The sequence below is a fragment of the Primulina tabacum genome, chromosome 5 (assembly GCF_025594145.1).
Source record: "Primulina tabacum isolate GXHZ01 chromosome 5, ASM2559414v2, whole genome shotgun sequence".
Lineage (NCBI taxonomy): Eukaryota > Viridiplantae > Streptophyta > Magnoliopsida > Lamiales > Gesneriaceae > Primulina > Primulina tabacum.
In genome coordinates this window covers 7,972,936-7,986,860 of record NC_134554.1, presented here as the reverse complement: position 1 = coordinate 7,986,860, position 13,925 = coordinate 7,972,936, and the positions used below count along the sequence as shown (strand labels likewise).

Below are 13,925 nucleotides of genomic sequence, written 5' to 3'. Positions count from 1 at the left end.
GCTATTATTTGAAATGTTCTTAGGCCATCTACAACCCATTACGTTATCTCAGTGTCGCACTAACTTTAAAATAGTGTAATTCCTACGCCAAATACAAAATTCATCTTCAACCCATCAACTCTAAACTCCATACTAAAAGAAATATTCTCGGAATATTCCCTATTATTTTATTAACAACAAATAATTTATTCCACAAAATATTTATAAACACAATAATTAAAATATCACTAATATATAAAATCATTTCTATATTAAAATTCATTATATATATTAATGAATTAAAACTTTAATTAAATATATATTATTTAATTCATTATACTATTTTATTTACTACAACTAATTTATCACAAATAATTTATTAACATAATAATATTATCTTTATTAATTATGTATTAAATTAAAATATCCAAGTTTTTTAAAATCATTTTGTTGAAATTTATTGTTTGAAATAATACATTTTAATAATTAAATTAGATTATAAAACTAATTATATAATATTTAGAGTTTAAGTAAAATAACATAAAAAACAATTACAAAAATAAAACAAAAAAAAATAAGCAATTTGGTGCAACACTGTAGCAAATTTCTATCTTGGCGTCAAACATAGCGCTGAGTTGGAGAAGAAACAAACTACACCATCTTACTTTTTACGCTAATTTAAAGCTCGATTGAAGAAGCTCTTACCAACGTTGACAATGAGAATAGGAGAACCATTCTCCACTAATTTCTTTTTTTAAAAAAAACATGCATTTAAATTTTTATTATTATCTACACACCTTCCAAAATATTATTATTATTATTATTATTATTATCGGGTTGAACTCGGCCCACAACCTTGAGGCACGTATCTTAACAAAGACTTGGCATCTGTTACAATTTTTCAAGTTTTTTTAGGTTGTATTTAAGTTGATGAATTTGAATAGATAAGGATTTTGAAGGAAAAATAACTTTTTTTGGTTCACCTTCTTACGATGTTTTAGGTTTTTGTATACTAAATATTCAAACTATGGTTTGGTAAAAAAAATTTAATATTCGACTAATTTTGTCTATTTTTGACGTGAAGCTACAATTTTCGGTATCACGTCAATAATTTCTGGTACCACGTTAGTATTTTTTGATGCTATAACAACATTTTTATTAAAAAAAATGTAAATCGTTTTAAATATGAAAAAAAAACTAAATCAAGTATTTGAGAAAAAAAAAACTATTTTTATAAAAAATAAACTAATTATTTGAAAATAAAAATATATTAATTTCATATAACATATAATATTAATATATCAAATCTTATTATAAGCTAGCATCGCGTGTTCAGTGATGCTAGTTTCAATATAAAATGTACATAAGAACCTCGTTTCCGTGAACATTAATATCCCGTCCGTGAGACTACGTATATATTTATGTCAAGTTTTATAAATTTTAATAACGTTCCAACTTCCACCATTGTGATTACATTTTTTTTATTAAATTAATAAAAAGGAATATATAAAAAGAAACAATTAAAGTTTTAAAAAAAATTGACTGGGATTAATATCTATCTAGCTCCCATCGTCACTCAAATAATCAAAAATTAATTGTGGCCAAGTCTTTTATTAATTAATATATCGAGAAAGTCAATGCATTATATGTTATGCATACATGTAGAAAATTAAGTTTAATTAGGAATTTTTATTTGGATTTTTTTTTTAAAAGGCAAAGATTTTTGAACTTATATAATCTGTCATTCAAATCGAAAATTTGTATTTAGATTAATAACATAGACTTCATCAACACAAATTGATTACTTTGCAAAAATTGAATTTTGCTGAAAATAAATTTGCAAATGTGGAGTTGATCAGTTGACTAATTTCCGAGGATTAATCGTCAACACTTATTGCTCTGTATATATATTTATATGGAGCGAACTTGGGAGATCAAAATCAACTAAACAAGGTTAATATTTAAGACATGGCTTACAAATTTTCCATTATTGTCTTAATCTCTATTTTCCTCATCCAATCTGCGGCTATTTCCACTGATCCAATGTTCCAAATTTGTTCCGAATCACAATACTTCATTACGAACAGTGATTACCACAGAAATCTAAGAAAACTATTAATTTATCTTTCTTACAAGACACCTCCAACCGGATTTGGTCTTGGCTCCAAAGGCCATGGCTAGCTATGATCGTACCTACGGGCTCGCTCTTTGTCGAGGGGACGCCTCGAGTAACGACTGTAAAGCCTGTGTTCTTGCGGCGAGCAGTGAAATCCTCAAGCTTTGTCCCAACGACAAAGGAGCCATTATTTGGTATGAAGCATGTTACTTGAAATACATGGATGCCGATTTTTTCGGTAAAATCGATGAAGACCAATTATCCATGTGGAATTTGAACAATGTGAGCATGATCGAACCTCAGAAGCTTGACCAGATGGTGCATGAGTTGCTGGCTAATCTGTCGCAGAAAGCTAGCGAGACGCCGAAAATGTTTGCTCGCGGAGAATTGAAGATGGACGAATCCTTGAAAACACATGGGATGGTTCAATGCAGTAGAAATCTTTCGGACGTTGATTGCCAAAAATGTTTAAGTGACTCTATCAGTACTTTTTGCTGTAATGGGAAACAAGCTGGAGGAATGTTTAATGGAAGTTGTTATGTAAGATATGATATTCATCCTTTTATCAATCTTTACATTAACTGATACGGCTTTATAATTTTATTCGCTGATGTGTTATCAATTTGATTGTGATAATTTTGTGACTGTGAAATGTCCAAACCCTTTCAAATTAATGTATTATTTTCCATCCATATGATGGTTAATAAAAGTTTAATTCTATTTTTTGAGGAAAATGATTTTTTGGTCTATATATTTAACTTGTAAAATTTGGGTTTTGATCAATTAAAATTTTCAAAGTTTGATTTCGATACACTAACTTTTAATGTTCAACTATTTTCGTCTGACAAATAAGAAATTTTTAATGTCACATTGGTAATTAAACTAAATAAAAAAAATTAAAAGTTAACGTATCAAAACCGAATTTTGAAAAAATAGTTGATCAAAATTCAAAATTGAGTTCGTCGGAAAAAAACTATTTTCCATGTTTATTTTCGTGTTTGGTAATTTTTTAACTTCCCCGAATTCCATGCCTGTTATTTAATACAGTGAAAAATTGAGACGAGGTCGTGGAATGAAACAAGAAATGCGCTAGAAATCACGATTTAATAAATTATAGGTCAAGAAAATTATTTTTATTTGAAAAGTATATTAAAAAAAATTAATTTTTTAAGTACAATATGATCATGTCTTCACCCACTTGGGTCTGGCTGGCTCTTAGTGCACAGTTAACGGATGATTTAACTTGTAAATATGCTGAAATTAAAATCTAATAACTGGTGAGTTTTTTTTCTAAAATTTGGAAAACTTATCATAAAGCCCTTAATTAATTTGTTCAATTATTGATTTTTTGTCATAAAAATATTGAAGGTTTAAAATTGTTAAGATAATGTCACGGCCTAGCCCACTTGTGATATTGTCCGCTTTGGCCCAAGGGCCTCACGGCTTTAAAACGCGTCACATCGTGCGGCGCCACTCAGACACTGGCTCTGATATCAAATGTCACGGCCCAACCCACTTGTGATATTGTCCGCTTTGGCCCAAGGGCCTCACGGCTTTAAAACGCGTCACATCGTGCGGCGCCACTCAGACACTGGCTCTGATACCAAACTGTGAGGGCCTTGTTCCTGATTAATATTTTATTAACACACAATCAGGATTAATTAGTATAAACAGCGAAAACGAGTTAAAATTTTGCTTTTTGGCCCAATATTTTTCCGGTATGTCCTATTTACGGAGAGGTCATGCCGAAATTTCCAACTGTAGCGCCCCAGATTCGACGACTGTCCTCACTGTACTAAGACGAGTCTTTCCAGCGTGCTTATGTCCTCACTCACACGCACCCCGGGAAACTTCCCAGGAGGTCACCCATCCCAAAATTGCCCCAAGTCAAGCACGCTTTACTTTGGAGTTCTTATGTGATGAGCTACCGAAAAGAAGATGTACCTTCGTGATATGAGTAGTACAAATCAAATCTTTTAAGCCCTCTTCAACTGTACAGTCCATTACATTGAACAGTCTCGGAATCCCTCTCATTCCTGTGTGGGTCGGTTCATTCATGTTCCCTGGTTGATACTGTATTTCACAGTCAAAATCCTTCAATAGATCTAACCAACGTCTCTGCCTCATATTGAGCTCTGACTGAGTAAACAGATATTTCAAACTCTTATGATCTGAGTAAATAATAAACTGTTCACCATATAGATAGTGTCGCCAAATTTTCAAGGCAAAAACAATGGCTGCAAGTTCAAGATCATGAACTGGATAAAGGGTACATACGACCTAGTATGTCACCTTGGGGAGCCCTGTTTTGTTTGTTAAAAAGAAAGATGGTTCCATGAGAATGTGCCACGATGTTACACGAAGACTATCGATTTGTGGTTTGTACAGATGCATCAGCTAAAGGATTGGGATGTGTATTGATGCAACATGGAAAGGTTATTGCCTGACCCAGTACGAAGATAAAATAAATTACAGCATATATAAATGACATGTAATGAAATCAATGCAATGCATGTACGGGTGCAAGATGTCTGGATATCAGGAGTCAAAGGATCGATATAAACAATCATAATATATGCTCGAGCTGGTCCACGACTCAGCGGACCTGTCCACGACTCAGCGGACCTGTCCACGACTCAGCGGACAGTGTCTGGGGATATGGCTTCACACTTGATGCCAGCAACTACCTAAGCCAGACCGAGTCAAGGTGCCCAAAATCCACAAGACACAATATAATATCATATACAGATCTCAATCGAATATTAACGGGTATCAATAACTGAAGGGCTCAATATGAATGTGTGCTCAACAATGTATATCAATCCATAGATTATTCCAATATATTTGAAAATCATGTTTTATTTTAAGAAAACGAGGAATAATATTAAATTTGCATCCAAATTCCACAAAGAGTACATAATCACATAATTCACATAAAATCAATTAACTCACATCAATTAAATTACATGTTGACATAGACGCTATAAGAAATCGATCAATCCGTACCTTAACCTTCAAATTAAATTACCACAATAATTACGAAGACCTCGGCGCTTCCTGGTTATCAAAACAGTGGCAATTAATTTATTTTCATCAATTAAATACTCAACTCTTATCCAATTACAATTTACAAATTCCAGCTTGTACCTAGGATCGATTTTAAGGTCATGCAGGTGGTTTTTCTTCGGCTGCTCAGGATGAAGCACCGAGGGGCGCTAGAGCTCTTTGAGTTTTGAGCTCAAGCCTTTGTTGTTTTTTTCTGTGAGTTCAGTCATCGAGTCCCTAGATATTATATTTATGTATTATGGAGTCTATGTATTACCGGGGTATGCCCCGAGTAGTTGTATATTGTGTTTGTGGAGGATCGTTGTTGTGATTGTGCCTGGTTGTCATTGTTTCGTATTGGATGTTTGTTGAGAGTTTTGATTTAGTCGTTTTGGTTATTTTATATTTTTCCGGTATGTCCTATTTACGGGGAGGTCATGCCGAAATTTCTATTGGGCCAAAAAGCAAAATTTTAACTCGTTTTCGCTGTTTATACTAATTAATCCTGATTGTGTGTTAATAAAATATTAATCAGGAACAAGGCCCTCACAGTTTGGTATCAGAGCCAGTGTCTGAGTGGCGCCGCACGATGTGACGCGTTTTAAAGCCGTGAGGCCCTTGGGCCAAAGCGGACGATATCACAAGTGGGCTGGGGCGTGACATTTGGTATCAGAGCCAGTGTCTGAGTGGCGCCGCACGATGTGACGCGTTTTAAAGCCGTGAGGCCCTTGGGCCAAAGCGGACAATATCACAAGTGGGCTGGGCCGTGACAGATTGTAACTTGAACTTAACTCAATTTCAAAAGTTAGCTCAAGCAGGGAGGATTGTCCAAGTCCATAAATTCAACTCTCATATATTTTATTCAACTGATGTGGGACAATTAACACACCCCCTTACGCCCAGAAATGAACTTTTGGAGCGTGAAATCTAAAAATGACCCAACTATAGATAGAATAGGTTGCCAAAACAAAAGTTCATGCTTTTAAAATATTGTCATGTTTGGTTTATAAACTAGATAAATTTGCCTCAATTGTAAAAGTTCATGCTCAAGATAAATGAAAACTAAGAGGAGAAAGTGAAGTTTTATATATTTATCTATGTTTGCAATTTTATTCATATTTCACGGAGAGTATTAAATTGACATTGCAGATGTCAGTGTCATGTCAAAAATTATTAAAATTACAAAATTTATTAAAATGAAAAACCGAAATCAAAAAAATGTAAATATATAAGAACAAACATACAAGTTAATTTCTTGGTGAAAGAAATCCAGCATTCCAAGATTATCGAACATTTCACACAAGTACAAGACAATTATCATGAGCTGTATTGCCATCGAAGATGAACTAGTTTCGATGAGCTTCTGTGAACCGGCGGTGAAGACACCCTGAAGCTTTTTCTTCCCCTTATTTGGCATCACTTGCTTTGTATCTTTGAAAACGAATCACTGTAGTAAATCTCGAAGCATCTCTTGGAGGGGCTGAAATTGTTATAGGGTTTGTGTCTTGCTTGTATTCCAATTGCTACTTTTTGTTCCCAATCAGCCGAGAAGTTTCTTTTAACTTTTATCGATTCTATTTTACTGTATTTGTTTAATTTCCGTGCTTCTTTTACAGTTTAATTTTTTTTTATTTATTTCATATATTTTGTCACTTTTTTTATTTTACCATTTTGATATTTTAAATTATAATTTTTGTTCATTAAGTTTGTTACTCAGTTCATTGTCTACTATCTTGAAGAATATCTCCGATGCTTGAGAACATGACACTAAATATTGACAATGATGCACAAAAGCAACTAATGGCTGGCATTAGCCAATAATACAAATTAATATGTTATCTTAGAAAATAACAAAGTGTGAAATTTTTATTAGCAATCATATGCATGTAAATAGTACATAAGTTCTGATGGGTTTTGAAGATTTTACACACAAATAAAATTATTATCACGATCAAAATATTACATAAATAATAAAGACATAAAGATGGACATATAAATCAACAAATCGTATCAATTAATAAAGATTGAGAAAAGGATAAATCTCATATCTTATATTACAACTTCCACCAACCACTCTCCCACCTTGTTTGCTATCGCAGCAGCTTGGAAGTTCACTAATGGCATCATCCAAGCATTTCTTGCAATTAACATCCGAAACATCTCTGCTGCATTGAACCATTCCGTATATTTTCTTGGATTCTTCGATCTGAGATTCTCCGTTAGCAAACATTTTCGACGATTCGCAAGCTTTCTTCGACAGATTTGTTAACAATTCTTTCACCCTCTGGTTGAACTTACGAGGCTCGACCATGGTCACATTGTTCACATTCAACATGTAAAATCTGTTTTGATAATCGATCTTGCCGAAAAAATCGACATCGTTGTATTTCAAGAAACAAGAGTCATACCAAATAATAGCTCCTTTGTTGTTGGGACAACGTTCATGGATTTCACTGCTTGCCTCAAGAACACAGGTTTTACAGTCATTCCTCGAGACGTCTCCGCGACAAAGAGAGAGCCCGTAGGGACGATTGTCATGGTGTTGGCCTGTGGATCCAATGCCAAATCCAGTCGGAGGTGTCTTGTAAGAAAGATTCTTCAGGAGTTTTCTTAAATTTTTGTCATAAACACTGTTTTTGGTGAAGTTTTGAGAGTTGAAGCAAAAGTGAAAGAGTGGATAGAGTTGAATGTTTTCCATCAAACGGTTTGATTTCTCAGACATGGCTTACAAGTTTTCCATTGTCTTGATCTCTTTTCTCCTCATCCAATCTGCGATTTCGATCGATCCACTCTTTCACTTTTGCTTCAACTCTCAAAACTTCACCAAAAACAGTGTTTATGACAAAAATTTAAGAAAACTCCTGAAGAATCTTTCTTACAAGACACCTCCGACTGGATTTGGCATTGGATCCACAGGCCAACACCATGACAATCGTCCCTACGGGCTCTCTCTTTGTCGCGGAGACGTCTCGAGGAATGACTGTAAAACCTGTGTTCTTGAGGCAAGCAGTGAAATCCATGAACGTTGTCCCAACAACAAAGGAGCTATTATTTGGTATGACTCTTGTTTCTTGAAATACAACGATGTCGATTTTTTCGGCAAGATCGATTATCAAAACAGATTTTACATGTTGAATGTGAACAATGTGACCATGGTCGAGCCTCGTAAGTTCAACCAGAGGGTGAAAGAATTGTTAACAAATCTGTCGAAGAAAGCTTGCGAATCGTCGAAAATGTTTGCTAACGGAGAATCTCAGATCGAAGAATCCAAGAAAATATACGGAATGGTTCAATGCAGCAGAGATGTTTCGGATGTTAATTGCAAGAAATGCTTGGATGATGCCATTAGTGAACTTCCAAGCTGCTGCGATGGCAAACAAGGTGGGAGAGTGGTTGGTGGAAGTTGTAATATAAGATATGAGATTTATCCTTTTCTCAATCTTTATTAATTGATACGATTTGTTGATTTATATGTCCATCTTTATGTCTTTATTATTTATGTAATATTTTGATCGTGATAATAATTTTATTTGTGTGTAAAATCTTCAAAACCCATCAGAACTTATGTACTATTTTACATGCATATGATTGCTAATAAAATTTTTGATACTTTTATTTGTCCCATTTGTTGTTTTTCTACAAAACGATGTATTTAAGTTATTTTAATTTGTCGTTCTAGCTTATGCCAAACATTAATACTTTCCGGTGTCATTCATCATTATGTGAAATAAGACTAAAATCAAAACAACCAAATTTACCGCACTTAAATCAATTTTGAATATTTATATTACTAAAACTTAAAACATGTAAAATTTAAAGACTAAAATTGTAATTTTCCTACAATAAACTAGTTTAGTCTAATCTAATCATTATAATAACCGAGCAGTTATAATTATCATTATAAATTCTTTCACATGCATCTGGTTTTAATGTGTGCTTGATTTGGTTTCAGTTTGATTTTCAATCTAATATATAAAAAAATTATGATTTGATTTAATCTTAAGTTTGTCAAAATGGGCTAGTAGACCAATACAACATGTCGCGTTTGACGAGTCTGGAAATTGTCAACCCAACACACGTATGTATTTTATGTGGTGGAGCAGATTATGTTCGATAGATCTATTCATTCAGCAAATTATAATCAATGAAACACATATCGAACGAAGGTTCAATGAACATAAAGGGAGCCAAAGAGCCAGACCCGATGTACAATGAACATGTGGGGAGAGCCATTGATACCAGCAATTTGCCCATTAATCGTTGGTAGGCAGATTGGTCACGTGACAGCAGATTGAATAATAGTCGTTCAATGCACGAAGAAACACGGGTTTTCTTGGATGCTACATCACGTGATCCGTCGTCGCTTCTCCATATCTGGGCTGCTACCGTGATTACGAATTATTTGACCACTATTCTTTGCTTTATGCCCTTAGATATAAAACACTATTACACACACACACACATATATATATATATATATATATGTATATGTACATATATATGTGTATATATATACACACACACACACATAACTAAGTTATTGGATTATTAATTTTTTCGTATATATTATATAATAAATTAAAAAAATAACAAAAATGTGCATTTTCACATCGTACAATCGACTTCAGCAGGGTCTCCACACTACAACAAAAATGGCTTTTCGCAGCGCGTAAATTCTCTTTCCGCGGCGCACATTGCACGCTGCACAACTGCAAGCTGTTGAAAGTCCAAAATTATCAGCGGCGTACATATGCACACTGTTAATACAATTATCCGCGGTGCCAACTTATTATATGTAATAAAACAAAATATATTTTCGTAAAGCATATCTAAATATTTCTAAAATAAAAACCTAATAATAATAGTCTACAGTTCGCCACCATAAAAACCCTGTTTTGCGTAGAACATGAAACATAAAGCCGAGTGAGGGTAGCTGGAGAGAACTTTTTTTTTGACAGAAAAAAATATCATTGAAACTACTGAAATTTTTTCGAGGAAATAAATATAAGCGTTTCAATATGCTCGTCAGAAGTTATTCATCACCGGCACTGAACTCATTTCTTCCTCAGTACTTGAATTCTGAACCAGAAATATCCAGCGTGAGCAGAATAATTGCCAAGTCAAGATCCTTTTCATCCATTCAGATGTCATCAGTTTCGTTCGATGATCGAAGCAAGAAGATGGCGAGAATCGCTTCAGAAACAGATCTGAAAGAGCTCGAAAGATCTAGACCTGTAAACTCTGGTCGTCGCTGCTCTAACCAGCTTCATGGGTTTCTCTCGACGGTGAAGTATAAAGAAGAAAAAGAACATGTTTGCCGAGGAGGGGGGCGGCGGTTGAGTGGCAGCGGGAGCGGTGGTTGTAACGCCCCAGATTCGACGACTGTCCTCACTGTAACACGACGAGTCTTTCCAGCGTGCTTATGTCCTCACTCACACGCACCCTAGGAAAGTTTCCAGGAGGTCACCCATCCCAGAATTGTCCCAAGTCAAGCACGCTTAACTTTGGAGTTCTTATGTGATGAGCTACCGAAAAGAAGATGCACCTTCGTGATATGAGTAGTACAAATCAAATCTTTTAAACCCTCTTCAACTGTACAGTCCATTACATTGAACAGTCTCGAAATCCCTCTCATTCCCGTGTGGGTCGGTTCATTCATGTTCCCTCCACCTAGAAGCCTGCCAAGAGCCGCTCATTGTCTGTGCAACTGATGGCACCGGCGATCACCCCCCCGCCCTCTTCAACCCCGGGCCTCACAGTGTCGACCAGCTTCCGCTTGGTTCGTCCCCGAACCACACCGTACTAAGAGAGGTCGGCTCTGATACCAACTGTAACGCCCCATATTCGACGACTGTCCTCACTGTAACACGACGAGTCTTTCCAGCGTGCTTATGTCCTCATTCACACGCACCCTAGGAAAGTTCCCAGGAGGTCACCCATCCCAGAATTGCCCCAAGTCAAGCACGCTTAACTTTGGAGTTCTTATGTGATGAGCTACCGAAAAGAAGATGCACCTTCGTGATATGAGTAGTACAAATCAAATCTTTTAAACCCTCCTTCAACTGTACAGTTCATTACATTGAACAGTCTCGAAATCCCTCTCATTCCCGTGTGGGTCGGTTCATTCATGTTCCCTCCACCTAGAAGTCTGCCAAGAGCCGCTCATTGTCCGTGCAACTGATGGCACCGACGATCACCCCCGCCCTCTTCAACCCCGGGCCTCGCAGTGGTTCTGGGTTCCGGGATTCAAATGGTGGGAGTGAAATTATGGAGATGTATTACCAGGAGATGAAATGATTGCGGCTGACCCTGGCAACTCGATGGTTTAAACAATACGCAAGATTTCTGAAAGAGGTAATTCATTGGAAAAACCTTATGGGAAAAATATTTATTTATTCAGTTTTTTTATAAAGATCGTACATACTACATACTGCATATATTTCAAATCCTACTACATGTTTGTTATTTTTATAATAATTATTCACGAATTTAATTCCCATAAATAACATCCGCAGCTATTTCTGGGACATTTATTATTCACAAAAACCTCTTGGATTTGTGTAAATCCATTGATTTTTTTCTTCCCATTATTCGATTAATTTTATAGAGTTATAAAATCTTTTATTTGGTGTCATGCAAATTTTGTTCTAAAAAATTAAAGGGTTAAATTATATTTTTATTTTTCATATATTTGTCGCTTTGCGATTTAGGTTTCATAGGTCTGTTTTTTTTTTTTTTTTACAATTTCAATCAATTTTTGACGACTTTACTTCAACACTCTAAATGATAAATCATTAAAATTGTAAAAAATCGAAAGATACAAGATTGAAATTGACATTTGATAATATAAATGACCACACAACCAAATTGCAATTTTCAAAAATTAATGATTGTACGAAAATTTATCTTGAGGGATGAACGTTTTTTAAAAAATATAAATTCTTAATAATTAGTTATTGTAATTATTTAAGTGAAATAATCGTTATTAGTTAGTAATAAATTTTTTATTAAAATTTTGATATATTGTATCAATATATATGCATCAAACAGTAATGAATAATCAGCAAAACTTTATATATATATGTAAATCATTGTTTTTTTCTTCATATTTTAAGATTATTTTTAATAATTTCTTTCCCTATTATATTACTGAAGGCCTAATTAATTGGATAAAAAATACAGTTTAAAGGAGATTTTAAAAGGGCAGAAGAGTTTTGTGGAAGAGCTATTTTGGCAAACCCCAGCGACGGAAATGTTCTCTCACTATTTAATGCGGCAAACATATGATGATTCAATAAGTGCTCGATTTTACTTCGATCGAGCCGTCAAAGCAGCCCCAAATGATAGGTAAAATATATAGATTAAATATTATTTAGTCAGCATTATATCCGAGTCCTCAAGATATAATGTTGATATGTCAAGTGTCACGTAAACACTTTCACGAAAAAAAAGAGCAAGACTGCAAAATAAATTACCTAAATTTCCGATTGCCAAAATATTAAAGATACAATATCAAGACTCAATTTCAACGTCACATCATAACAAAATCTCTTCCTATTATTATATTCGAGGTTTATAAGTTAACTGAATTGTGTGTTTCTTTTCTGCAGTCATGTTTTGGCTTCACACGCTCGATTTCTTTGGGAGGTCGAGGATGAGTGTGATGGGCAAGAAGAGGCAGTCTTGTTATAGTGCTTCATTTGCTTATAACCAACAATCTTATCTCATGATATTGCTAGAATAAATTATTAGACTAGTGTATCAAATCTTTGTGTTATTCTTTGAAATTTAGCTCATTGTGAGTATTAGTGCCTTGATCATACTAAGGTACATTATATTATTATATAACACCTTTTGTAGATTAAGAAAAACAATAAGTAATGTAATTTTCAATTATAAATTTTGATAAAGTAATAAACATTCGATTATACGAAAATAAGGACGAATCACTCCGTTTCTATACTTGTTTAATTTGTATTTATTAATAATATTTTCATGTTTTGTTTAAAAAATTACTAGATCAAGAAATCAGCAAAAGCCAACTACAATCATTATCTTACAATCAAGTGTGTAATGTCATGGTTTTAACTAAAGTTTTGTTATATTTTATAGTAAAAAAATAAATTCATCTCCAGGAAAATCAACGTACAATGTTAAACTCTTTAGTGCTTGTGCTGACGGTGTGACAACAAAATTGTTTCATTCTCGATTCAATAAGCTAAGCCCGTAAATAGTTCTTTTTATATTAAAATTTTGGTTCATATTTTTTTTTTAAATGTAAATTATCAGAAACATTTTTTTTTTTGGGATCGATTGATGTTAAAACCAATCAACTCCAGCTAAACTAATACTCTAGTAAAAACGTAATTGGTTTGGGCCTGTTTTTGGGATCTCATAGAATAACTTCTGAATTCGAATCACGCGTGGATGGCTGGATTTTTATTTATTTATTTATTGCTTTTAATCATATTGGAAATTGGAAGATTTTATGTTAAAATAAAGTTTGGATAAGTTTTATTTATTTTTTACTGAATCTAATAGGGGTGTATTAAATATAAATAATTTAATGATTTTTAATTATTTTTTATATTTTAAAAGTTTAGAGGTATTCAATCAAGACTTTTGAATACTCTACAAAAATCCAGTAATATTCAAAATAGTCTTTTACATAATTACAAAAAATCAAGTGATTTTCAACTTTGACTTCTAAAAATCCAATACAAGTTTAGATGTATTCAAATTATCAAACTGTATCCAGATATACAATTTTTTTTTCAAATTTTTC

At 33.8% G+C, this 13,925-nt stretch overlaps 3 protein-coding genes and 1 long non-coding RNA gene across 4 annotated transcripts; 3 read left to right on the top strand and 1 right to left on the bottom strand.

Moving 5' to 3' along the window:
* Positions 1-2,070: 2,070 nt before the first annotated feature.
* On the top strand, positions 2,071-2,680 carry LOC142547847 (antimicrobial ginkbilobin-2-like protein). The gene has a single exon (XM_075656310.1). The coding sequence runs from the start codon at positions 2,153-2,155 to the stop codon at positions 2,678-2,680; it is 528 nt and encodes a 175-aa protein (XP_075512425.1). The 5' UTR covers positions 2,071-2,152.
* Positions 2,681-7,092: 4,412 nt separating this feature from the next.
* On the bottom strand, positions 7,093-7,862 carry LOC142547846 (antimicrobial ginkbilobin-2-like protein). Its single transcript, XM_075656309.1, has one exon. It carries the CDS (start codon positions 7,860-7,862, stop codon positions 7,155-7,157), a length of 708 nt encoding a protein of 235 aa, XP_075512424.1. The 3' UTR covers positions 7,093-7,154.
* Positions 7,842-8,675, top strand: LOC142544689 (antimicrobial ginkbilobin-2-like protein). The gene has a single exon (XM_075651725.1). The coding sequence runs from the start codon at positions 7,861-7,863 to the stop codon at positions 8,587-8,589; it is 729 nt and encodes a 242-aa protein (XP_075507840.1). The 5' UTR covers positions 7,842-7,860; the 3' UTR covers positions 8,590-8,675.
* Positions 8,676-11,344: 2,669 nt separating this feature from the next.
* On the top strand, positions 11,345-12,816 carry LOC142545062 (uncharacterized). The gene is made up of 3 exons (XR_012820216.1): positions 11,345-11,494; positions 12,323-12,487; positions 12,751-12,816. It is a non-coding gene; the product is annotated as an uncharacterized LOC142545062 (long non-coding RNA).
* The last annotated feature ends 1,109 nt before the right edge of the window (positions 12,817-13,925 follow it).